The sequence below is a fragment of the Entelurus aequoreus genome, linkage group LG28 (genome assembly GCF_033978785.1).
Source record: "Entelurus aequoreus isolate RoL-2023_Sb linkage group LG28, RoL_Eaeq_v1.1, whole genome shotgun sequence".
NCBI classification, from domain to species: domain Eukaryota; kingdom Metazoa; phylum Chordata; class Actinopteri; order Syngnathiformes; family Syngnathidae; genus Entelurus; species Entelurus aequoreus.
In genome coordinates this window covers 34,623,790-34,649,833 of record NC_084758.1, presented here as the reverse complement: position 1 = coordinate 34,649,833, position 26,044 = coordinate 34,623,790, and the positions used below count along the sequence as shown (strand labels likewise).

Below are 26,044 nucleotides of genomic sequence, written 5' to 3'. Positions count from 1 at the left end.
CCAGGTGGGTGTCTGGAGGTGGGAGGGGCCTATCCCCAGGTGCATGTCTTTGGAGGTGGGAGGGGCCTATCCCCAGGTGCATGTCTTTGGAGGTGGGAGGGGCCTATCCCCAGGTGGGTGTCTGGAGGTGGGAGGAAGCCAGAGTACCCACGCAGAGAACATGCAAACTCCACACAGGAATATCGAACATAGGACCTTCTTATTGTGAGCCACACCCACTAACCACTGTACCACCGTGCTGCCACGACGGACACAAGGACGCTAAATATTGTCACACACTTGTCCGTTGCAACAGGTGAGTCCGCCTGTAAACCAAGGTAACAACCAGCGTTCCGGTGCAGGAACAAAAGCAGCTACTTTGAATCCTGCCATTAAAAAACCGTTCAGAAATGCTGACAACGCCCGCATCCTCTGGGACCTCTTGGCTAAACCCAGGGGCTTACTGGGAGCTCGTTGAAATATTGCCAGTGGTATTTGTAAAAGTGACCTTCTAGAATCCAAGGTGGACTTTCTGAAACATGGCAGTTCTCCATCGGTATTCCTGGATACTCACCAGAAGAGGAGGTGGTCTTCTGGTCTATGAATCAGACCCAGTGGTCCTCAGATCCAGACCTAGAATTTATAGGACTTCAAATTGAAGTGAAGTGCACATTTATTCCACCCCGCAAGGAATCTATCCACCTCCAACATCTCAAAGTATTTTTCATGAACAGCCGGACTTCATGTAAATGCTCTCGATGGCTGATGTTAACATAAACTCTCAAGATAACAACAAAATATGACCAACTTGTTGAAGGTCCGACGAGGTTAAGTTCTACCACCCAGACCCAAATGGATCTACAGATAGGATCTTTTAACCTGATCACTGATCAACTTGCATCTAGAAAATGAGCAACAAGAAGATTCAATCAAACTACAAACAAAAGCGGATATTTCAAAATAGCCTAAAATGAGCTTCACAATTTCAAAGTTCAAATGAATGTAATCAACTGGGTGGGAGATGGTGTCAGGAGTGGAAGTGGAAAGTCTTCATCTCTACAATGAATTCAGTGTTGCAACCGTTTCAAAAAGAAACAAAAACAACATATTGAGAGAAGCATCATTACAAGTGCATGACAGCCTCACAAATAAAGTGATAACACAACTAAGAAATGCAAAAGTATCCATTTTTAGAACTCAAAGGGAAGGAAAACTGTCAAATGATTTGGGACCAGCTAAAAAAAATGCCAGGAAAAGACCAGAAAATTGACGAGGGTAAATTAGACTTAGACAAACTTTATTGATCCACAAGGGAAATTGTTCCACACAGTAGCTCAGTTACAAAGGATGGAAAGGATAATGCAGGTATAAAGTAGACTACAAATGTAGTGTAGTATGTAAAATGTACATATTATATATACAGTATATACTTCACCCTCACACCGGTGAATGAACGAGTTGTCAAAATGAATGATGGGTTCTCACTTCTCTGTGAAGCGCTTTGAGTGACTAGAAAAGCGCTATATAAATCTAATCCATTATTATTATTATTATTATTAACATATACTGATATATGTTTATATAATATATACAATATATATCTGTGAGCATGTACAATATTACAGTATATGTAACAGAATAGAGAGTCTAAAATATACATAATAAACAAAGAGAGGTAGCTAACATGTCAGGTAATAGACAGATATCATCTATTGCTGTATGGCCAGTGTTTTATACAGCTGGATGGAGCATATTTGCCAACCTTGAGACCTCCGGATTCGGGAGATGGGGTGGCTATTTTGAAGAAACTAGAATATAAAACATGTTTTCACTTATTTCACCTTTTTTTGTTAAGTACATAACTCCACATGTGTTCAGTCATAGTTTGGATGTGACAATCTACAATGTAAATAGTCATGGAAATAAAGGTGTGTCCAAACTGTACTGTATATTTTTTGCTACACCTAGCCCAGGGACTATGGTTGAAATCTAGCTTTGTTTCAGAGAAGTGCTTCATGACACATGTGACACATGTGACACACATGTAACATGACACATGTGACACACATGTAACATGACACATGTGACACACATGTAACATGACACATGTGACACACATGTAACATGACACATGTAACATGACACATGTGACACACATGTAACATGACACGTGTGACACACATGTAACATGACACGTGTGACACACATGTAACATGTGACACACATGTAACATGACACATGTGACACACATGTAACATGACACATGTGACACACATGTAACATGACACATGTGACACACATGTAACATGACATGTGTGACACACATGTAACATGAGACGTGTGACACACATGTAACATGAGACGTGTGACACACATGTAACATGAGACGTGTGACACACATGTAACATGAGACGTGTGACAAACATGTAACATGACACGTGTGACACACATGTAACATGACACGTGTGACACACATGTAACATGACACGTGTGACACACATGTAACATGACACGTGTGACACACATGTAACATGACACGTGTGACACACATGTAACATGAGACGTGTGACACACATGTAACATGACACGTGTGACACACATGTAACAAGACACGTGTGACACACATGTAACATGACACGTGTGACACACATGTAACATGACACCTGTGACACACATGTAACATGACACGTGTGACACACATGTAACATGACACCTGTGACACACATGTAACATGGCACGTGTGACACACATGTAACATGACACGTGTGACACACATGTAACATGACACGTGTGACACACATGCAACATGACACGTGTGACACACATGCAACATGAGACGTGTGACACACATGCAACATGAGACGTGTGACACACATGCAACATGACACGTGTGACACACATGTAACATGACACGTGTGACCCACATGCAACAAGACACGTGTGACACACATGTAACATGACACGTGTGACACACATGTAACATGACACGTGTGACACACATGTAACATGACACGTGTGACACACATGTAACATGACACGTGTGACACACATGTTAAATGATAAATGATAAATGGGTTATACTTGTATAGCGCTTTTCTACCTTCAAGGTACTCAAAGCGCTTTGACACTATTTCCACATTCACACACACATTCACACACTGATGGCGGGAGCTGCCATGCAAGGCGCTAACCAGCAGCCATCAGGAGCAAGGGTGAAGTGTCTTGCCCAAGGACACAACGGACGTGACTAGGATGGTAGAAGGTGGGGATTGAACCCCAGTAACCAGCAACACTCCCATTGCTGGCACAGCCACTCTACCAACTTCGCGACACGTGTGACTCACATGTAACATGACACGTGTGACTCACATGTAACATGACACGTGTGACTCACATGTAACATGAGACGTGTGACACACATGTAACATGACACGTGTGACTCACATGTAACATGAGACGTGTGACTCACATGTAACATGAGACGTGTGACACACATGTAACATGACACGTGTGACACACATGTAACATGACACGTGTGACACACATGTAACATGACACCTGTGACACACATGTAACATGACACGTGTGACACACATGTAGCATGTGACACACATGTAACATGACACGTGTGACACACATGTAACATGACACCTGTGACACACATGTAACATGACACCTGTGACACACATGTAACATGACACGTGTGACACACATGTAACATGACACGTGTGACACACATGTAACATGAGACGTGTGACACACATGCAACATGACACGTGTGACACACATGCAACATGAGACGTGTAACACACATGTAACATGACACCTGTGACACACATTTAACATGACACACATGTAACATGACATATGTGACACACATGCAACATGAGACATGTGACACACATGTAACATGACACATGTAACATGACACATTCGACACACATGTAACATGACACGTAACATGACACATGTAACACGACACATGTGACATGACACATGTAACACACATAACATGGCACATGTAACAGGACACATGTAACACACGTAACATGACATGTAACATGACTCATGTAACATGACTCATGTAACATGACACATGTAACACACGTAACATGACACATGTAGCATGACACATGTAGCATGACACATGTAACACACACATGTAACATGGCATGTAACCTGACACATGTAACATGCCACATGTGTCATGTTACATGTGTTATGTTACATGCCATGTTACATGCACGTGTGTTACATGTGTCATATGTGTTTCATGTGTCATGTTACATGCATGTAACATGACACATGTATCATACATGTAACAGGACACATGTAACATGTGTCGTGTTACATGTGTCTCAGGAAGGTAGAAGTGAAGTGTAGTGAAACACTTGGGAAGGTGGAGGTGAAGTGCACTGAGAAGTGATTGAAACACTTAGGAAGGTGGAGGTGAAGTGTACTGAGAAGTGATTGAAACACTTAGGAAGGTGGAGGTGAAGTGTACTGAGAAGTGATTGAAACACTTAGGAAGGTGGAGGTGAAGTGTACTGAGAAGTGATTGAAACACTTAGGAAGGTGGAGGTGAAGTGTACTGAGAAGTGATTGAAACACTTAGGAAGGTGGAGGTGAAGTGTACTGAGAAGTGATTGAAACACTTAGGAAGGTGGAGGTGAAGTGTACTGAGAAGTGATTGAAACACTTAGGAAGGTGGAGGTGAAGTGTACTGAGAAGTGATTGAAACACTTAGGAAGGTGGAGGTGAAGTGTACTGAGAAGTGATTGAAACACTTAGGAAGGTGGAGGTGAAGTGTACTGAGAAGTGATTGAAACACTTAGGAAGGTGGAGGTGAAGTGTACTGAGAAGTGATTGAAACACTTAGGAAGGTGGAGGTGAAGTGTACTGAGAAGTGATTGAAACACTTAGGAAGGTGGAGGTGAGGTGTACTGAGAAGTGATTGAAACACTTAGGAAGGTGGAGGTGAAGTGTACTGAGAAGTGACTGAAACACTTAGGAAGGTGGAGGTGAAGTGTACTGAGAAGTGATTGAAACACTTAGGAAGGTGGAGGTGAAGTGTACTGAGAAGTGTAGAAGCTCAACACTTAGAACCCAGCTGAGACTTAACTTAGCTCCTCATCATCCTCGCTGGCCATGTTGTCCAGTTCTTGGTCTTTCCGCTTGGTGCTGAGCGCCTGGAAGCTCCTCTGCTGCTCCTCCAGCTCCTGCAGCTCTGCTAGCAGACGCTCCAAGTGGTACGCTCGCCGGTTCCTCAGCAGGCGGCCGGGGAAGGGGTTCATGTCTCCGAAGGCGATGGCCATCAACTTCCTGCAAGGACCAACACAGAGGGGCTGGTTTCTCTTGTCCTGTGGTGTCCCTCAGGGCTCAATCCTAGGACCTATTCTCTTTTCAGTCGGCATCCTGCCCATTCAACAGCAGCAGAGGATGGCTAACAACGCTAACTACAGAGTCCCTCCTGCGTTTGAAGAAAAATGAGGTTGAAATGTGGATACGTGTTGCCGATCTGGATAAGGAGAAACAAGCATTAGCTGTTGCTCTCTCACTGAGGGGGAGAGCTAGAGATACAGCTTTGGAAATACCTGCAGATGATTTGAACAAAGATGACGGGATGAAGACCCTTGTAAAGGCATTGGATCATGTATTCTTCAAAGAAGAAAAGGACAGAGCTTATGATGCATACACAGACAAGTTTTTTTGTTGGTCACCATGTTCTTACATTTTTATACTTATGGACATTAATAATAGACTGTGATTTTTTGTGTAAAAAAAAACTAAAAAGAAAAAGTGGGAGATTGTAAATGTTCTGTTTTTGCATTGCGCATTATTATGGTACACTCTTTTAGTGTATTTACAGTAATTCCCAGCATGCATTGCTCAAAGCGCGGGCTCCGAGAGTTCCCGCCAGAATCCTCAAGGTGCTCTGGTCAACAAAAGCACCTTGAGGATTCTGGCGGGAACTCTCGTTCAACCCTTTTTCGATTACGCATGCACCTCCTGGTACCCTAGCACCTCCAAAACCCTCAAATCTAAACTCCAAACATCTCAGAACAAGCTAGTCAGGTTACTTCTAGACCTCCACCCCAGATCCCACCTCACTCCTACCCACTTCTCCAAAGTGGGCTGGCTCAGGGTGGAGGACAGAGTTAAACAACTTGCACTGAGCCTAGTCTATAAAATCCGCTACACCTCCCTGATACCGAAGTACATGTCAAACTACTTCCTTAACGTAAATGACCGCCATAACCACAACACCAGGGGGAGCTCCACTAACCACGTTAAACCCAGATTCCGATCTAACAAAGGTCTTAACTCATTCTCTTTCTATGCCACATCAATGTGGAATGCGCTCCCAACAGGTATAAAAGAAAGGGCATCTCTATCCTCCTTCAAAACCGCAATAAAAGTTCACCTCCAGGCAGCTACAACCCTAAACTAACACCCTCCCCGGATTGCTAACAATCAAATGTAAACAATCAAATGCAGATACTTTTTCTTATGCCTTCTGATCTCTCTCTGTCTCTGTCTCTCTCCCCTCTCTTTCTCTATGTCCACTACTTGATGTCCATATCCTAACCCCCCCCCCCCCCCCCCTCCACACCCCTGATTGTAAATAATGTAAATAATTCAATGTGATTATGTTGTGTGATGACTGTATTATGATGATAGTATATCTGATAGTATATATCTGTATCATGAATCAATTTAAGTGGACCCCGACTTAAACAAGTGGAAAAACTTATTGGGGTGTTACCATTTAGTGGTCAATTGTACGGAATATGTACTTCACTGTGCAATCTACTAATAAAAAGTCTCAATCAATCAATCAAACTCCGTTTTTTTTGTCGGTTATGTGAACGGCAGTGGCCGGTTTGTTATTGTGTTCCCTCAGTAAAGTATAGGTATAAAAAGAAGAAGGTTGTCGTCATTGAGTTATCAAGAAGTCCAACAGAATGCTCCCCCCAGTGACCTGGACCCCTGATGCCTTATTTAAAACCCACTGTCACAAATCTTGGTTTTAAGTTCAACAATGATTTTAAATTGGAGCAGCAGTTTAACTCCTTTGTACGATCTAGTTGTTATCATCTAAGACTTTTAGCAAAAATGAAATCAGTTTGATCTTTTAACGACTTTGAGCGGGTCCTGCCTATCTTGCCGATTGTATTGTACCATATGTCCCGGCAAGAAATCTGCGTTCAAAGAACTCCGGCTTATTAGTGATTCCCAGAGCCCAAAAAAAGTCTGCGGGCTATAGAGCGTTTTCTATTCGGGCTCCAATACTATGGAATGCCCTCCCGGTAAAAGTTAGAGATGCTACCTCAGTAGAAGCATTTAAGTCTCATCTTAAAACTCATTTGTATACTCTAGCCTTTAAATAGACTCCCTTTTTAGACCAGTTGATCTGCCGTTTCTTTTCTTTTCTTTTCTACTCTGCTCCGGGGTGGACCGCTAGCCTGTCCATCAGATGGGGACATCTCTACGCTGCTGACCCGTCTCCGCTCGGGATGGTTCCCGCTGGCCCCACCATGGACTGGACTTTCGCTGATGTGTTGGACTTTCACAATATTATGTCAGACCCACTCGACACCGAGGATGTCGTTGTGGCTTGTACAGCCCTTTGAGACACTTGTGATTTAGGGCTATATAAATAAACATTGATTGATTGATTGATTGATTGATTAATCCATGCTTTTATTTCATCAGGTTTGGACAACTGCAACTTCCTCTACGTTGGAATGAAGCAGGCCTCAATCGCCCTTTTGCAGTTAGTCCTAAATGCTGCTGCTCACAGTTTAAGTGGCACTAAACAAACATTTTAGCGTCCCTTCACTGCTCCCAGTGCATTTTACAATTCATTTGTTTTTAAATCTCTTAACGGATTAGCGCCACAATATACAGTGGTGGTCAAAAGTGTACATACACTTGTAAAGAACATCATGTCATGGCCGTCTTGAGTTTCCAATACTTTCTACAACTCTTATTTTTTTGTGATAGAGTGATTGGAGCACATACTTGTTGGTCACAAAAAACATTCATGAAGTTTGCTTCTTTTATAATAATAATAATAATAATAATAATAGATTTTATTTGTAAAAAGCACTTTACATTGAGTAAACAACCTCAAAGTGCTACAGTGTATTAAAACAATAAAAATAAAAATAAATAAAAAAAAAAACTAGAACAGCCAAATAGCTAAAACTAGTGTACATATATCTTTTTTAAAAAGAAGGGTTTAAAGCCTTTTTTTTTTAAAAAGCATCCACAGTCTGTGGTGCCCTCAGGTGGTCAGGGAGAGCGTTCCACAGACTGGGAGAGGCGGAGCAGAAAGCCCGGTCTCCCATTGTTCGTAGCTTTGTCCTCTGAGGTTGGAGGAGGTTAGCCTGTCCGGAGCGGAGGTGTGTTTTGTGAATTTATTATGGGTCTACTGAAAATGTGAGGATCAAAAGTATACATACAGCAATGTTAATATTTGCTTACATGTCCCTTGGCAAGTTTACCTGCAATAAGGCGCTTTTGGTAGCCATCCACAAGCTTCTGCTGGAATTTTTGACCACAAAATTGGTGCAGTTCAGCTAAATGTGTTGCTTTTCTGACATGGACTTGTTTCTTCAGCATTGTCCACATGTTTAAAGTCAGGACTTTGGGAAGGCCATTCTAAAACCTTCATTGTAGCCTGATTTAGCCATTCCTTTATCCCTTTTGAGGTGTGTTTGGGGTCATTGTCCTGTTGGAACACCCAACTGCGGCCAAGAACCAATTTACGGGCTGATGATTTTAGCTTGTCCTGAAGAATTTGGAGCTAATCCTCCTTTTTTATTGTCCCATTTAAAGCAGCAGTTCCATTGGCAGCAAAACCGGCCCAGAGCATAATACTACCACCACCATGCTTGATGGTAGGAATGTTGTTCCTGGGATTAAAGGCCTCACCTTTTTCTCCTCCAAACATATTGCTGGGTATTGTGGCCAAACAGCTCCATTTGTGTTTCATCTGACATCACATGGACAAAGATAAGACCTTCTGGAGGAAAGTTCTGTGGTCAGATGAAACAAAAATTCAGCTGTTTGAACTTCACTGGTTTTAACTTTTGTAATAACTTTGCCCCAAATCTTGCTTTTCTCCATTTGTGCATATTTCTATTTAGATTCTTGTGTTTGCATGATATTCTATACTCCTCTCTAACAAGGCTAATGTGGTCATTTGGTTGTACAGTTTGTCCTGACTACATATCACAAATCTTTATAGCAGTGGCTAACATTTTCTTAGTTTCTGTGGTGCCGAACACTGCTTCTGTTATCCTGTTTGCTTCCATCAGACAAGCCAGTCTAGTACCTGCACTCTTTTACTATGACGCCACGTTGTTGTATCACACGGCTTGGCATTGTCTTGCTGGAATAAGCAGGGGTGTCCATGATAACGTTGCTTCAAAAGCTGTATGTACCTTTCAGCATTAATGGTGCCTTCATGTTACCCATGTCTTGGTCACTAATACACCCCCATACCATCACACATGCTGCCTTTTACACTTTGACCCTAGAACAGTATTTTCCTCTTTGGTCCGGTGGACACCACGTCCACAGTTTCCAAAAAAAAATTGAAATGTGGACTCGTCAGACCACAGAATACTTTTACACTTTGCATCAGACTATCTTAGATGAGCTCGGGCCCAGCGAAGTGTTTCTGGGTGTTGTTGATAAATGGCTTTGGCTTTGCATAGGAGAGTTTTAGCTTGCACTTACAGATGTAGCGACCAACTGTAGTTACTGACAGTGGTTTTCTGAAGTGTTCCTGAGCCCACGTGGTGATATCCTTTACACACTGATGTGGCTTTTTGATGCAGTACCGCCTGAGGGATCCAAGGTCACAGGCATTCAATGTTGGTTTTCGGCCTTGCCGCTTACGCGCAGTGATTTCTCCAGATTCTCTGAACCTTTTGATGACATTACGGCGCGTAGATGGTGAAATCCCAAATTTTTTTGCAATATCTGCTTGAGAAATGTTGTCCTTAAACAATTTGCTCAGGCATTTGTCGACAAAGTGGTGACCCTCGCCCCGTCCTTGTTTGTGAACGACTGAGCATTTCACGGAAGCTGCTTTTATACCCAATCGTGGCACCCACCTGTTCCCAATTAGCCTGTTAACCTGTGGGATGTTCCAAATAAGTCTTTGATGAGCATTCCTCCGCTTTCTCACTCTTTTTTGCCACTTGTGCCAGCTTTCTTGAAACATGGTGCAGGCATCAAATTCCACATGAGCTAATATTTGCAAAAAATAACAAAGTGTCTCAGTGTGAACATGAAATATCTTGTCTTTGCAGTCTATTCAATTGAATATAAGTCGAAAAGGATTTGCAAATCATTGTATTCTCTTTTTCTCCGTTACCATAGTAACCATAGTAACCATGCCACAGATCCGAGCAGAGCGTAATCGTGACGGTGCTCACCTGCCGTCAGAGACCGTCGTGGTGAAGAAGCGGAGGTATTGGTAGATGTCCGTGCTGTCGTCAATCTTCAGGATGTCATCCTCTTTGTACTTGAAGAGAGCCAGAGCGTACCTGAAGATCACCTGAAACACAAGTCCCTGGTCTCAGTGTGTGTGTGTGTGTGTGTGTGTGTGCGCAAGCGGGGACCTTGGTGCCCTCATACAAGAAGGCATCCCACAGAGGCAGCAGGATGTCACTGGGAAGACTCTCCACGAAAACCACCAGGAACCAGTTGAAGGTAACGAGAGACACGTCGATTCCGTGAAGCTCAAAATGCGCCGCCAGCCGAGGAAGTTTCTCCAGCAGGATGTCTTTAAACACGTGCTGGTCCGCCTGTTGATTACCGACCACGTTCAACCTCTGGACTGTGCAAGGAAAGCTGTCAAAAAGGTTGTGCACCTGCGAGGCCACCAGGTTCTTGGTGTAGTAGTCCTGAGGCATGATGGTGTCCACCACAGACACCAGACACCAGAAGGCGTCTTCTTCATTCTGGAGGACGAGCAGAGCGATGGCCGCCAACCTGGGACACGTCGGTTGACATCAGGGCAAGGTTCTGACAAAGTTGTAGGACCTGGTATTCAGTAATACCTGTTGAGTCCCTGGCAGTAGCCAATGCTTGGGTTCTGCCAGGAGAAAGCTAACAGGATGCGCTGCAGCTGCTGGTGGGTGGGGCTTGATGGTGAAGAGAAATTCTGGTTGTTGGTCAGAGTCCGATGAAGGTCCATTTGGATCTGTCTAGAGACTGGATGAGGACACGTGCGACTCTTGTCACAGAACTGGAGACGTACAAGCAAGATGTCAGTCGGCTGACATGAACATGACAGGTCAGGTAGGTGACTCCACCCACCTCTTGGTACAGACATGGGTGACGCTCTCTGATGCTCTTGGTTCTGGCCCGGACCACCCAGCGCCAAATCCGCTGGCGGTACTCAAAAGGAACACCAGCACGTAGCAGACCCTTGAGCTCCGGTGACGTTCGCAGGTCGTCATCCAACCTGCCACCAAGATACTGGGCCCAGCGACTCAGCAGGGGGCGCTCTCGACTTTCCTGCCACAAAGAAGAAGTGAAGGTCTGGAGACGGACTGGAGGTCGGTGCCAAGTCAAACCTCGTGCATCAGGTTCTGTGAGCGCATCTCCAGCGCCTGGATCTTAGCCAGAAGTCTCACGTCTTCCACTTCGTAGTCGGGAATGATTTTGAAGCCGTATTTGTCGTGGTCACTAGGGGCAAAATTGGAGCTCAAAATGGAAGAGGTGTCACGGTACACAAAAATTTCGGTTCGGTACGTACCTCGGTTCAGAGGTCACGGTTCGGTTCATTTTCGGTACAGTAAGAAAACAACAAAATATACATTTTTTGGTTATTTATTTACCAAATTTGTAAACAATGGCTCTATCCTTTTAACATTGGGAACACTATAATAATTCTGCCCACGTTAATCAACATTAAACTGCCTCAAGTTGTTGCTCACATTAAATAAAATGACAAAACTTTTCTTCTACATATAAAAAGTGCAACATCAAACAGTTTCAAGTCAACTCATCATGCTTCATTTATTACAGCATTTGGGAAGCCTGCAGTTGATTTATTATGTAAATGTTATATTTGTATCAACATGTGACAGCAGGGACCCTGCCATTCAAAACTAGGCTGCTGCATTACTAATGATTCATGTAACTATAGCTGAAAAAATAGTACAGGAGAGTAAGGCTGAAACGACGCGTCGACGTAGTCGACGTCATCGGTTACGTAAATACGTCGACGCCGTTTTTGTGCGTCGACGCGTCGCATAATGACGTCACACTACCGTCATGGCGAAGCGCAAAGCAGACGATCAAAGAAGACGATGCGAGCGGTGCGAGCGAGGGGGGGAAAGCATGCCAAAAGTGTGGGAGTACTTCAATAAACGGCCTAATAATGTTGTTGTATGCACACTGTGTCGAGCGGAAATGGCCTATCATAGCAGCACAACGGCTATGAACGAACATTTGAAAAGAAAACCATCAACTAGTCAATCGTCCGCGCGAGCATACGTTGTCATCATTACACAAAAACATGAATGTGCGATTTGTATCTGCTAGGGGTGTAACGGTACGTGTTTTGTATTGAACCGTTTCGGTACGGGGCTTTCGGTTCGGTACGGGGGTGTACCGAACGAGTTTCTAACCTAAAGTCTTAACAAGCTGCTTTGCTCCGTCTGCCTCTGTCTCAGCACGCAGCATTGTCCCACCCACACAACCATCTGATTGGTACACACGCAGCATTGTCCCACCCACACAACCATCTGATTGGTACACACGCAGCATTGTCCCACCCACACAACCATCTGATTGGTACACACGAAGCATTATCAGCCAATCAGCAGTGCGTATTCAGAGCGCATGTAGTCAGCGCTTCAGGGTGGAGCAGATAGGTGTTTAGCAGGTGAGCATCAGGCAGCGGACTCTCCCCAAATGATAATAAACACCTCCCAGTCAACTACTACTAACATCACTATGAGCCCGTTGACCTTCTAGAAACTTAAACTGCAGCTCAGCTCGCTCGAAATCCTGGCTTGAGGTGAAGGCTAATTAGCTCTCAGTTCCAGCCACATCGACCCCTTCTGAGCGCCTATTTTCAGCTGCTGGGAATATTATAAACAAGAAAAGAACCAAACATGTACACATGCTAACCTTTCTTCATTACAACTGTTAGACACTCACTGGAATGAGTAGAATTGGTTATTGTGTACTGTGTTGGACTGGATGTTTATTTTGCACATTTTAAAAGCAATATTTAATGTTTACAGTACTCCAGAATATTTAGATTGGCACTTTTTTGTATTGGATGTTTATCTTTATTTTTGCACATTTTAGCAAATAAGCAATACTTTCACTTTTGTTGAAATGTTTACACTGTTGTTACAGAATATTTCGTTTTGCACTTTTTTGTATTGGATGTTTATCTTTATTTTTGCACATTTTAAAGCAAAATAAGCAATACTTTTACTTTTGAAATGCTTATACTATTGCAGAATATTAAGATTTGCACTGGATGTTGACTTTTATATTTGCACATTAAAAAGCAAATAAGCTACTTTTAATTTTGTTAAATGTTAAAAGTTTTAAATGTTTACATTGTTACAGAATATTTAGTCATGTTGTTGTCAATGTTGACTGAGTGGCCATACTTCTTTTTTTTTGTAAATAAAAGCCATGCCTTTTGAAAAAACGGGCCTACATTTATTTTTTCATCTTCATTTTGAATAAAAAAATAATCGGCAAATGGAAAAAATAATCTATAGATTAATCGAAAAAAATAATCTATAGATTAACCGATTAATCGAAAAAATAATCTATAGATTAATCGATAGAAAAATAATCGTTAGCTGCAGCCTTACAGGAGAGACTATTCATCCCTGAACACCATGGAGTTCATGTAGGCTTTATGATGCACTTACATTATTATCTCAACTATCAGAGACAGAAACTCTTCATTTAACATAATGTCCTTTTTTGCTGCTTCAACACAGCTCAATCAACACAGAAAAAGGTAAAGTGAAATAACAGACAGACAGGGCTTTGCTGTCCGTAACACACACACACACCGCAAAATGAGCTAACGTTACGCTAAAAGCGAATTAGCCTTCACCTAAAGCCAGGACTGCGAGCGAGCTGAGCTGCCTTTTATATTTCTAGAAGGTCAACGGGCTCATAGTGATGTTACTAGTAGTTGACTGGGAGGTGTTTATTATCATTTGGGGAGAGTCCGCTGCCTGATGCTTACCTGCTAAACGCTAAGCACTGACTACATGCGCTCTGAATACGCACTGCTGATTGGCTGTTACCGCTCTGAATACGCACTGCTGATTGGCTGTTACCGCTCTGAATACGCACTGCTGATTGGCTGTTACCGCTCTGAATACGCACTGCTGATTGGCTGTTACCGCTCTGAATACGCACTGCTGATTGGCTGTTACCGCTCTGTTTGTAAGCAATCAGATGGTTGTGTGGGTGGGACAATGCTGGGTGCTGTGTAGAGGACTGACAGAAACAGAGGCAGAAGGAAGCGGAGGCGGCTACTTAATATGTTCGTGTGGAAACTCGTTCGGAACACCTCCGAACCGAACCGAAACCCCCGTACCGAAACGGTTCAATACAAACACACGTACCGTTACACCCCTACAAAATGGGGTCCAACAAAAAAAAAAAGACATGTTTGAACCTGTTTGTGTTGGGTGGGACATCCTTCGTCTCCTCCTTCAGAGCGTCCTCAATCATCTTTTGGATGGTCTGCCGCTGGTCCGGATCCAGACTCCTGTTCTCCTGTAGCTTCTGCAGGCCTCCGAGGTAGCGACTCTCAGCCTGGCAGTCACGTGCCTCCAGGTGGGCACACTGCACAGGAACAGGAGCTGTTGGGCAAAGTTGGGCCTGACGTTCCTGCGCCAACCTACCTTCACCATCAGACTTCGCTCCTGCCCTGAGCTCTTCCGCCACAATTTGGTCAGCTGGTATATCTCGGAGTTTAGAAACTTGTTCTGAGTCTTGTAGGCCTCAATGTCATCCTGAAGAAGAAACACTTTCAGCACCGACCACTCCACCTTACTGACCTTCAGCAGACCTTCAGGTTCTCCACGTGTTGCTGCAGCTGTCTGATGGAGTCCGCGGAGCGTAGTGGGTTGCACGTGCATGCGGCCACTTGATTGGAGAGCTTGAGGATCACCTGACAACACCAGATCAGGATGAGTCACAACTAGGGTTGGGAATCAGGTCTTATAGATATATCAAACTAATTATCATACCAAATAATACAATGTGAGAATGGGTTTGAATTGAGAATGGTGTTGAATCAAAAATGGATTGTGAATGTAATCACCGCCCCAGTAAACGGAAGGGAATTGGATCGATCAGTACCCAAAAATTCCCACCCCGAATGTTAAAGACTTTTGTGAAAGTGTACTCCTGTGGAAATTAACTTATAATTACTTATTTATATTCAAGTTAAAAAAGTTCAATACAGGTTGAAAATAGCCTATACACGGTTATTAACCTTACAAGAATTGCAAATGGGTACTTGTTGGGATCCTGAATGGAAATGAGGGATCAGGACAGGAAAGGTGTGAGCCTCTAAGTCAGGCCTGGGCAATTATTTTGACTCGGGGGCCAAATTTAGAGAAAAAAATGTGTCTTGGGGCTAGTATATCTATTTTTAGGAAGACTAATACAATAAAGTCTGATTGAATGCTAAAAATATTATGACAGATCGCCTTAAAAACGGAATGGAATTTAATTTTTTTCTATGAAGGAAAAACCCTGAATATTGACAACATATGAACGTCACACCCCCTCTCCATCGACATATTTTACAATCAAGCCAAATGCAACAAACACAGCGAAATATGAACGTGAAGGGTAAAAAAACAAAAAACATCTACAATCTGATATACCGTAGCTGATATACCACTAAGCTTTAGAACTTTCTTGTAAAAATCTCCTTCCGCGTCCGTCCCTGACACCCACATTTCAGGCTGGCCGCTCTGGAAACACTCTGTGAAAACGCTCCCACACTGCTTGGTGCCTCGTCTGACCTGCTGTGACGTAGATTACCATAGTAACTAGTAGGGTTGTACGGTATACGGGTATTAGTATAGTACCGCGATACTATTGAATCATATTCGGTACCATGCCGCCACACCCTAAGATTTTTTGTTAAAATAAAGCCAATAATGCAATTTTTTCTGGTCCCCTTTATTTAGAAAAGTATCGAAAAGTACCGAAAAGTATCGAAAAGTTTCGAAATAATATTGGTATCAGGGCAACACTAGTCACTAAAATATCATGCAAAAGCGCAGATTCCAACCAATTGAAATACGTTGTACAGTTCAAGCCACTGCACATCATAATGGCAGCTACAGTTTCCATCTTAAAGATCTAAAAAAAAATATTTGGGAATGTCATGCGGGCCAGATTGAAAAGCTTAACGGGCCGCATGTGGCCCCCGGGCCTTAGTTTGCCCAGGTCTGCTCTAAGTTATAGGAAGTTGTGGAGTCACCTCCTGTTTGGCGTTGGCCTTCTCAATCAGCATGTTCATTTGCTCCTGCAGCTGGGACACCTGCAGGTCTCGCTCAGCTAGGCTCCGCCTGGTCGCCTCGGCCGCCATCTTGGCTTCTTCCAGGCGGCTCAGCAGGTCGGCCGTTTGGCGGCGGCGGTGCGGCGGCTCCAATCGCTCTTGCTCATCCTCGGCCGCCACAAAGTCAGCACATGTTCCTTTTTCCAGCTGAGCCGCCTCCAACGCTTTGTGGAGAAGCCACACCAGCTCCTGCAAGAGCAAAGTCTGCATCACACCTCCAAAGTTCTGCTTCTCTGGGATGGACCACAGTCTGACACCACAGCTTCCTGTGTCATCACCTTCTGGGCTTTCACCTCCTCCATCAGAATTTCTTTGTCTTGCTGGAGGCGGGACATCTGATCTGATGACATCTGGACTGTCTCACAATTCTTCTTCCTGTCCAGTAGAGGGTGTCTTCTTCTGTCCTGCACTGTCTGTCCCACTGGGAGGTAAGGAAGAATCAAACCTGGTCAACTTCTGAGTGGAAATACAGTGGAAGACTTGCAGCGTGTGTGCTAGAAGACATGCAGGCTACTTCTACAGTGGAGTCACCCGCTTTCAGGTAGCTAATTAACATGATACCGGCGTCAAACAGCAAATGGCACGGAAAACATTTTCCAAGTTCCTGAACAGTGAGTACATAAAAATGGAAAGCGAGCTAAAAAAACACTCCAAACTCTGCCTCTGCTCATCATTCAGCACTGAAGGTACACACACTCTGTCAATTCTTAAGGCTCCTAACATGTTATATAATTCTTTCGTACTCCCTTATCTTAATTATTGTGTTGAAATCTGGGGTAACAATTACAAATCAAACATCAACTCTTATGTTCTTACTTCAAAAGAAAGCGATTAGAATTGTAAATTAAGCGGATTATCATGACCATACCAATGCTCTGTTTATTCAATTAAAAACCGCACGATCTTGTTGACCTCAACACTGCTATTGTGACGTACAAAGCTCATAAGCACATGCTGCCTGGGTGTCTGCAGGAGAGCTTCAAACCCAGGGAGAGTTCCTATGACCTCAGAGGCTTAGCTGTTTTTCAGAAAGCAAACATAAGAAGGAGCTGAAAAAGTAGATGTGTTTCTGTCAGGGGGGTTCATCTGTGGAACAGCTTGGATGATTCCTTCAAATGTTCCAGTTCCATTCACACATTTAAAAAACACTTTAAGACCAATGTCTTGAAAAAATATATCACTCTTGAATCAACACAGTAGTTAATACTATGATCAATGTTAATTAAAACTAAATGTGGGATATAAATAATAATGAAAGTGTAATTGTTTGTATATAGTATATAATTGGTACAAAGGTTTAACATGTGTACAAGGATATTTCACATGCCTTTACTGTGTATATAATTGAACAGTATTTATGTTTTGTACAATGTGTATTTATAATATGTTGTGAAAAGGAAATTTCATAATTTTTGGAAGCTCATCTTGTATTTGACATTGTTTATAGGGTTAGGCGCAATAAGTGTTCAACTACAGCCTAAACTAGGGATGTCCGATAATGGCTGTTTGCCGATATCCGATATTCCGATATTGTCCAACTCTTTAATTACCGATATCAACCGATACCGATATCAACCGATATATGCAGTCGTGTAATTAACACATTATTATGCCTAATTTGGACAACCATGTATGGTGAAGATAAGGTACTTTAAAAAAAAATAAAATAAATAAGATAACTAAATTAAAAACATTTTCTTGAATAAAAAAGAAAGTAAAACAATATAAAAACAGTTACATAGAAACTAGTAATTAATGAAAATGAGTAAAATTAACTGTTAAAGGTTAGTACTATTAGTGGACCAGCAGCACGCACAATCATGTGTGCTTACGGACTGTATCCCTTGCAGACTGTATTGATATATATTGATATATAATGTAGGAACCAGAATATTGATAACAAGAAGAAATGGGGGGAGGGAGGTTTTTTGGGTTGGTGCACTAATTGTAAGTGTATCTTGTGTTTTTTATGTTGATTTAATTTTAAAAAAAACAAACAAACAAAAAAACGATACAGATAATTAAAAAAACCGATACCGATAATTTCTGATATTACATTTTAACGCATTTATCGGCCGATAATATCGGCAGGCCGATATTATCGGACATCCTTAGCCTAAACCCTTTCGGTCTGCAACATTTTCAATTTATGAATGTACAACTGTTTGTTTATGTAAAACTGTTTGTTTATTCTGTTGACCATTGACCGAAGAAATAATAAACTAAACTAAAATGTGTATATATCATTTATAAACACATACTGTCCATCTAAATGTGTATATATCATTTATACATACATACTGTACATCTAAATGTGTATATATCATTTATACACACATACTGTACATCTAAATGTGTATATATCATTTATACACACATACTGTACATCTAAATGTGTATATATCATTTATTCATACATACTGTACATCTAAATGTGTATATATCATTTATACACACATACTGTACATCTAAATGTGTATACATCATTTATACACACATACTGTACATCTAAATGTGTATATATCATTTATACACACATACTGTACATCTAAATGTGTATATATCATTTATACATACATACTGTACATCTAAATGTGTATATATCATTTATACACACATACTGTACATCTAAATGTGTATATATCATTTATACACACATACTGTACATCTAAATGTGTATATATAATTTATACACATTGCCCCCCCCCCCCCCCCCCCAGACACTTGTTTTCTCTCAATGTGGCCCCTGAGTCCAAATATTTGCCCAGCTCTGATTCAAAGGGACGGGTTTGTGTGGGTTCCCTCTCCTCTCTAACGCCAAGTCATCCCTCCTTCTTTCCAGGCTGCTTTGTGGCCTTTTTTGGAACCACATTGAGTAAGAAAATAGACCAAACTTGTTGAATGGTAAGAAAGAAGCAGGGAAAAGTGTTGAGTAAACAGGAAGTGACTTAAGGGGCTCTGCCTCTCCTAAATGTCCTGTACTCAGTGTTGGGTTAGTTACTGAAAAACAGTATCTAGTTACAGTTACTAGTTACTTTATTTCAGAAGTAACTCAATTACTAACTCAGTTACTTACATCAAAAAGTTATGCGTTACTGTGAAAAGTAACTATTTAGTTACTTACATATATATATATATATTTTTAAAGGCCCCCTATAATGCCCTTTTAACCTTCATTTCAGTACTGTTATTGCAGTGGTTAACCTTCATTTCAGTACTGTTATTGCAGTGGAGAATAATACAATCTGTTGATCAACTTGACATGCATTTGCATCACTGAACTCTGCTAAGCAATGTGCTCTACATACAACACACAAACAATGTGGTCTACATACAACACACAAACAATGTGCTCTACATACAACACACAAACAATGTGCTCTACATACAACACACAAACAATGTGCTCTACATACAACACACAATGTGCTCTACATACAACACACAAACAATGTGCTCTACATACAACACACAAACAATGTGGTCTACATACAACACACAAAGACTAAGATATCAAAGGGCCAATTTGTTTCAGGCCAGAACAAATTGACAAAACTATTTGAAATAGCTGCAACATAACATACATAAGTAACAAACAGCATAATAACAACATAGCTGTAAAGCAAGGAAGGCACCCACTACATACACAAAGCCTAACCAGGCGTTTTTTTCTGAAATAAAATCATGTCTGAAGCCCAGAACACTCTACACATTTCCCCAGTTTTAGTTTAGAGATAAGGAAAAATTGGCCTGGCCCACTAGCATCCCTCTTTGTTTGTGAACTTTATAGTCTATACATTTAGAGTGATGTGATAATCAAACACTCTAGAAGTCTAGAATGAAAGAGTATATAAGAGAATTGACAGAGTGTGTGTACCTTCAGTGCGCAGTGCCTCGTTAAAATCCAGCCGCTGTTGCTTAGGAGGTGAAGTGCTACGTACTAGCTTCTTCGAAGCATGTTGCTTTTGTAGCTGTTTCAGCAGATTTGAATTGCTAGGATAGGATCTTTGATCCAAGACACAACTTACATTGAACTAAAATGTACTTTTCCTTGTGGTCGACAAAAGAAAAGTGGTGAGAATATCTCCATGTTAAGAAACTTGGCTTCGGCTCTACCATGTCTTGTTAGTAAACACAGACACCCCCCGACCCCCTGCAAACACACACACACGGAGCAGCGCGCCTCTTCTCCGTCGCCTTTTCTGCAGCTCTCCAATAAAACACACTCAGATCCTCTCAGTTTCTAGCCGATACTACATAAAGAATAACGTAAAATAACGCAGTAACGCATCATGTAGTAACGGTAACTGAGTTACTGAATATAAAAAATTACGCGTTAGATTACCATTTACCGCGGAAAGTAACGGCGTTACAAAGTACAGTTAGTCCCAACACTACCTGTACTGCACAGGAAGTGATGTCAACAAAATGAACCAATGAAGCGTTGGTACACTGACACATGCTTTACACACACACAGGCATATTTGGTGCAATCTAAAAGTTTGTAGATTGAAGAGTTTGCAAATAGAGGGGTTTGTAAATGGAGATTTCGGAGTTTTAGCCAATCTGTATTTCCTGCAATGTTGGTACTGGAGTGGGTTGTCCACATTACTGGAGAGGGTACTGGTACGTACCGTTAGCGGCAGAGTCCACTTGGTCCAGGGCTGGGTCTTGGACGTAAAAGACACTGTGAGTCCACTCTTGAGAAGACCTCTTACGTAGACTGTGCACAGAGTTCCTGCCAAGGTGCACATAGAGTTTTGGAGAAGGTCTTCAGCATTGTGACCTGAGAAGGGAACATGGACTCACTGGATCTCGATGAAAGGATGCTTGATGGACATGTTGGCGAGCGGCGTCCTTTGAGGGGCCACGCTGGCGGCCTCCTCACCCACCAGACCCACGGGGGTCTTCAGCAAGGGCAGGAAGTCATCTGCACAATCTGTAGAGCCACAATGAAGGTTCTGGTAAGTACCTCGGTCTAGAAGTGTCCCAGCTTACCAGCTTTTCCTCATACAAGCTTTATGTAAACCCGAGGTGTCAAAGTCCTTTTCACTGAGGGCCACATGGCAAGTTATGTTGGGCCCCAGAGGGCCGCTTCTAACAGTGAATACTATTATTACCATTTTTTTTAATGCATTTTATTAGTAGATTTTTAAACAACTAAAATGTCAAAGGATATGGTAAGTTGCAATACTTTCACCTCACAATATAGTGTATATTACTGTAAACGTAGTGTATATTACTGTAAATGTAGTGTATATTACCCTAAATTTAACGACAATACTAATGTTATTAAAAAAAGGCAGCTCAGTTGCCAGAATTTGCCTGTAAAATTTACATTTGTTTTTTTACTGTAAGTAAAAAAAAATATTTTGCAGTAAAGTTTTGGCACCTGAGCTGCCCGTTTGTTTTTTGTTTTTTATTAACGCAAATCAACAAGTGTATATTTTGGGTGTATTACTGTAAATGCCAAAACTGCACCACAGTTTATTACAGTAAAAAAAAAAGTGATGTTTTTTTTCATTGAAAGAAAAATGCTGTAAAAAGAACAGTAAATGTCACAATTTGACCAGGAAATCTATTGCTACTTTTACATTGCACAATTTGATGGATAATTTGCTTTGAAAGCATTATTATTTAGTATTTATTTCTATTTAAAATGTTTGATGATATATAATTAGACAATATTTAAAGGCATACTGAAATGAGATTGTCTTATTTAAACGGGGATAGCAGATCCATTCTATGTGTCATACTTGATCATTTCGTGATATTGCCATATTTTTGCTGAAAGGATTTAGTAGAGAACATCGACGATAAAGATCGCAACTTTTGGTCGCTGATAAAAAAAGCCTTGCCTGTAGCGGAAGTAGCGTGACGTCACAGGTTGAAAGGCTCCTCACATCTGCCCATTGTTTACACCAGCAGCGAGAGAGATTCGGACCGAGAAAGCGACGATTATCCCATTAATTTGAGCGAGGATGAAAGATTTGTGGATGAGGAAAGTGAGAGTGAAGGATTAGAGGGCAGTGGAAGCGATTCAGGTAGGGAAGATGCTGTGAGAGGCGGGTGGGACCTGATATTCAGCTGGGAATGACTAAAACAGTAAATAAACACAAGACATATATATACTCTATTAGCCACAACACAACCAGGCTTATATTTAATATGCCACAAATTAATCCCGCATAACAAACACCTCTCTCCTCCCGTCCATATAACCCGCCAATACAAATCAAACACCCGCACAACACACTCAATCCCACAGCCCAAGTACCGTTCACCTTCGCAAAGTTCATACAGCACATATATTTCCCCAAAGTTACGTATGTGACATGCACATAGCGGCACGCACAGACGGCCAAGCGATCAAATGTTTGGAAGCCGCAGCTGCGTACTCACGGTAGCGCGTATCCAACTCAAAGTCCTCCTGGTAAGAGTCTCTGTTGTCCCAGTTCTCCACAGGCCAATGGTAAAGCTTGACTGTCATATTTCGGGAATGTAAACAATGAAACACCGGCTGTGTTTGTGTTGCTGCAGCCGGCCGCTAATACACCACTTCCCACCTACAGCTTTCTTCTTTGCTGTCTTCATTGTTCATTAAACAAATTGCAAAAGATTCACCAACACAGATGTCCAGAATACTGTGGAATTTTGCCATGAAAACAGACGACTTAATAGCTGGCCACAATGGTGTCCCAAAATGTCCGCTACAATCCGTGACGTCACGCGCAAACGTCATCATACCGAGACGTTTTCAGCAGGATATTTAAATTTAAATTTAAAACTGCACTTTACTAATCTAACCCGGCCGTATTGGCATGTGTTGCAATGTAAAGATTTCATCATTGATATAGAAACTATCAGACTGCGTGGTCGCTAGTAGTGGCTTTCAGTAGGCCTTTAAGTGAACATCATTTGTGATAACATGGAGTACATGTATTTGTTTTCTCCCAAAATAGAAAGAAAGAATACATTTAGTAAGAAAAGTTACATACATATTATTTCCAGGACCAAATAAAATGAAGGGGCGGGCCACATCTGGCCCCCGGGCCTTGACTTTGACACCTGTGATCTAAGCTAATTGCTATACTGCAAAAAGTCAGTGTTCAAAAACAAGAAAAAAAAAGAAAAAATTAGGGGTATTTTATTTGAACTAAGCAAAATTATCTGCCAATAGAACAAGAAAATTTGGCTAGTCAAGACTTTCCAAAACCACTAATAACAAGTGCACTTTTCCTGGTAGAAAAAAAAAAAAGATAACTTTTTGCTCAATATGTTGAAAAATATTCTTAAATGAAGTAAATGCTAGTGCCATTATCTTGACATAATGATATGCGCTCGGCATTACATTTCTTGAAACCAGCAAACTTATACTAAAAACTCATTTATTTTTCTTAATGGAAAGGCAACAAGGCAAGCGCTTGTTACTCTCGGGGTCTCCTAGCCGCTCAGGCAAATCATATGGTCTAAAAATGCATTTTTCCATGGATAACATGATATCATCACGCCAAGTGTGTGGTCTTTCAGTCAATTAGTGCGCATACATACATCCCGGCCCCCGGCCACATTTTTTTAAATTGTAATTTTGAAGAATTTATCTGAATGTGCATGAACTATTTCTGTTCAAAATTGTTAGAAATGTCACATGTTTAAATATTAACTGTCAGTTTACTGTACTGTGCCAACTGTACTACTATATGAGTACGTATGTTCTATTGCTTCATTGAAAATAAAACCGCAAAGTCCATTTGGCTGTCATCTGTTTTAATTATGAGACACAATTGTGTCAAAATCATGATTTTTTTTCATGCTTGAAATAAAGAAATGTTTACTTTAAAAAAGTAGTTTTATACTTGTGAGTGTTGATGACACAGCTTTGCAACACTTGATATTCTAGTTTCAAGCATGTTTTACTCAATATAGCTCATCAAATCTCAGCAACAAGCTGTAATATCTTACTGAGATCCTTTAGGACTAAAACAAGTAAAACACTCTAACATAAAATCTGCTTAGTGAGAAGAATGATCTTATCAGACAGAAAATAAGCAAATATCACCCTTATTTGAGATATTTCATCTTACTTAGATTTCAGTTTTTGCAGTGTATGTTTTAGCTTAGGAGCAACAATTCAACTCCCCACCAGTAGTCGGCGTAGTGAATGTCACAGGGAACCAACCAAAACATCCAGTGTCTTACTCAAAAGATCAAATGAAAAGTTGAGTTTTCACACCCATGAGATGGAAGAAAGTGTGAAGATTAAAAACATGACTGAACATGTAGCCAGCTAACTTGTTGAAGCAGAATGAGTTCATAGTGCCAGCCCAGGACCTTCAAATAATATCTAAACCTGTGTCCATGGGAATGTGGAGAAGCTGCTGATGGTGTGTTTGATGGAGAAGCAGCTGAACAGACAGCGTAGAAGGTACACTGCAAAAAGTGAAATCTAAGTAAGATTGAATATCTCAAATAAGGGTGATATTTGCTTGTTTTCTGTCTGATAAGATCATTCTTCTCACTAAGCAGATTTTATGTTAGAGTGTTTTACTTGTTTTAAGGGTTTTGGTCCTAAATGATCTCAGTAAGATATTGCAGCTTGTTGCTGAGAATTTATGTAAAACATGCTTGAAACTAGAATATCAACTGTTGCAAAGCTGTGTCATCAACACTCACTAGTATAAAACTACTTTTTCAAAGTAATAATTTCTTATTTCAAGCATAAAATATAAAATCATGACTTTGACACAATTGTGTCTCATAATTAAAACAGATGACAGCCAAATGGACTTTGCTGTTTTATTTTCAATGAAACAATAGAAAACACATACTCATATAGTAGTACAGTTGGCACAGTACAGTAAACTGACAGTTAATATTTAAACATTTAACATTTCTAACAATTTTGAACAGAAATAGTTCATGCACATTCAGATAAATTCTTCCAAATTACAATTAAAAAAAATTGGGCCGGGGGCAGGGCTGTAAAAAAAATATATATATATATTAGGGCTGCAACTAACGATTCATTTGATAATCGATTAATCTGTCGAATATTACTTCGATTAATCGATTAATAATCGGACAAAAGAGACAAACTACATTTCTATCCTATCCAGTATTTTATTGAAAAAAACCCAGCATACTGGCACCATACTTATTTTGATTATTGTTTCTCAGCTGTTTGTACATGTTGCAGTTCATAAATAAAGGTTTATTTAAAAAAAAAAAAGTAATAAAAAATAAATAAATAAATTTTAAAAAAACTCTGCGCATGCGCATAGCATAGATCCAACGAATCGATGACTAAATTAATCGGCAAGTATTTTAATAATCGATTTTAATCGATTAGTTGTTGCAGCCCTAATAATATATATATATATATATATATATATATATATATATATATATATATATATATATATATATATATATATATATATATATATATATATATATATATATATA

The 26,044-nt window shown here is 40.9% G+C and overlaps 1 protein-coding gene across 4 annotated transcripts in view; it reads right to left on the bottom strand.

The window, feature by feature from the left end:
* Positions 1 to 3,696: 3,696 nt before the first annotated feature.
* tbc1d2 (TBC1 domain family, member 2) overlaps positions 3,697 to 26,044 on the bottom strand; it is a 33,382-nt gene continuing 11,034 nt past the window's right edge. For 3 of the 4 annotated variants that reach the window (XM_062039961.1, XM_062039960.1, XM_062039963.1), the window contains exons 4-17: positions 21,389 to 21,518; positions 21,214 to 21,317; positions 16,858 to 17,000; positions 16,502 to 16,768; positions 15,071 to 15,172; positions 14,904 to 15,014; positions 14,675 to 14,844; positions 11,580 to 11,691; positions 11,320 to 11,520; positions 11,061 to 11,248; positions 10,872 to 10,992; positions 10,620 to 10,805; positions 10,434 to 10,555; positions 3,697 to 5,301 (exon numbers count right to left, since the gene is read on the bottom strand). In XM_062039961.1, the coding sequence (XP_061895945.1) occupies positions 5,097 to 5,301; positions 10,434 to 10,555; positions 10,620 to 10,805; positions 10,872 to 10,992; positions 11,061 to 11,248; positions 11,320 to 11,520; positions 11,580 to 11,691; positions 14,675 to 14,844; positions 14,904 to 15,014; positions 15,071 to 15,172; positions 16,502 to 16,768; positions 16,858 to 17,000; positions 21,214 to 21,317; positions 21,389 to 21,518 (2,162 nt within the window). In that variant the 3' untranslated portion in view covers positions 3,697 to 5,096. The other variant, XM_062039962.1, reaches the window with a different exon arrangement.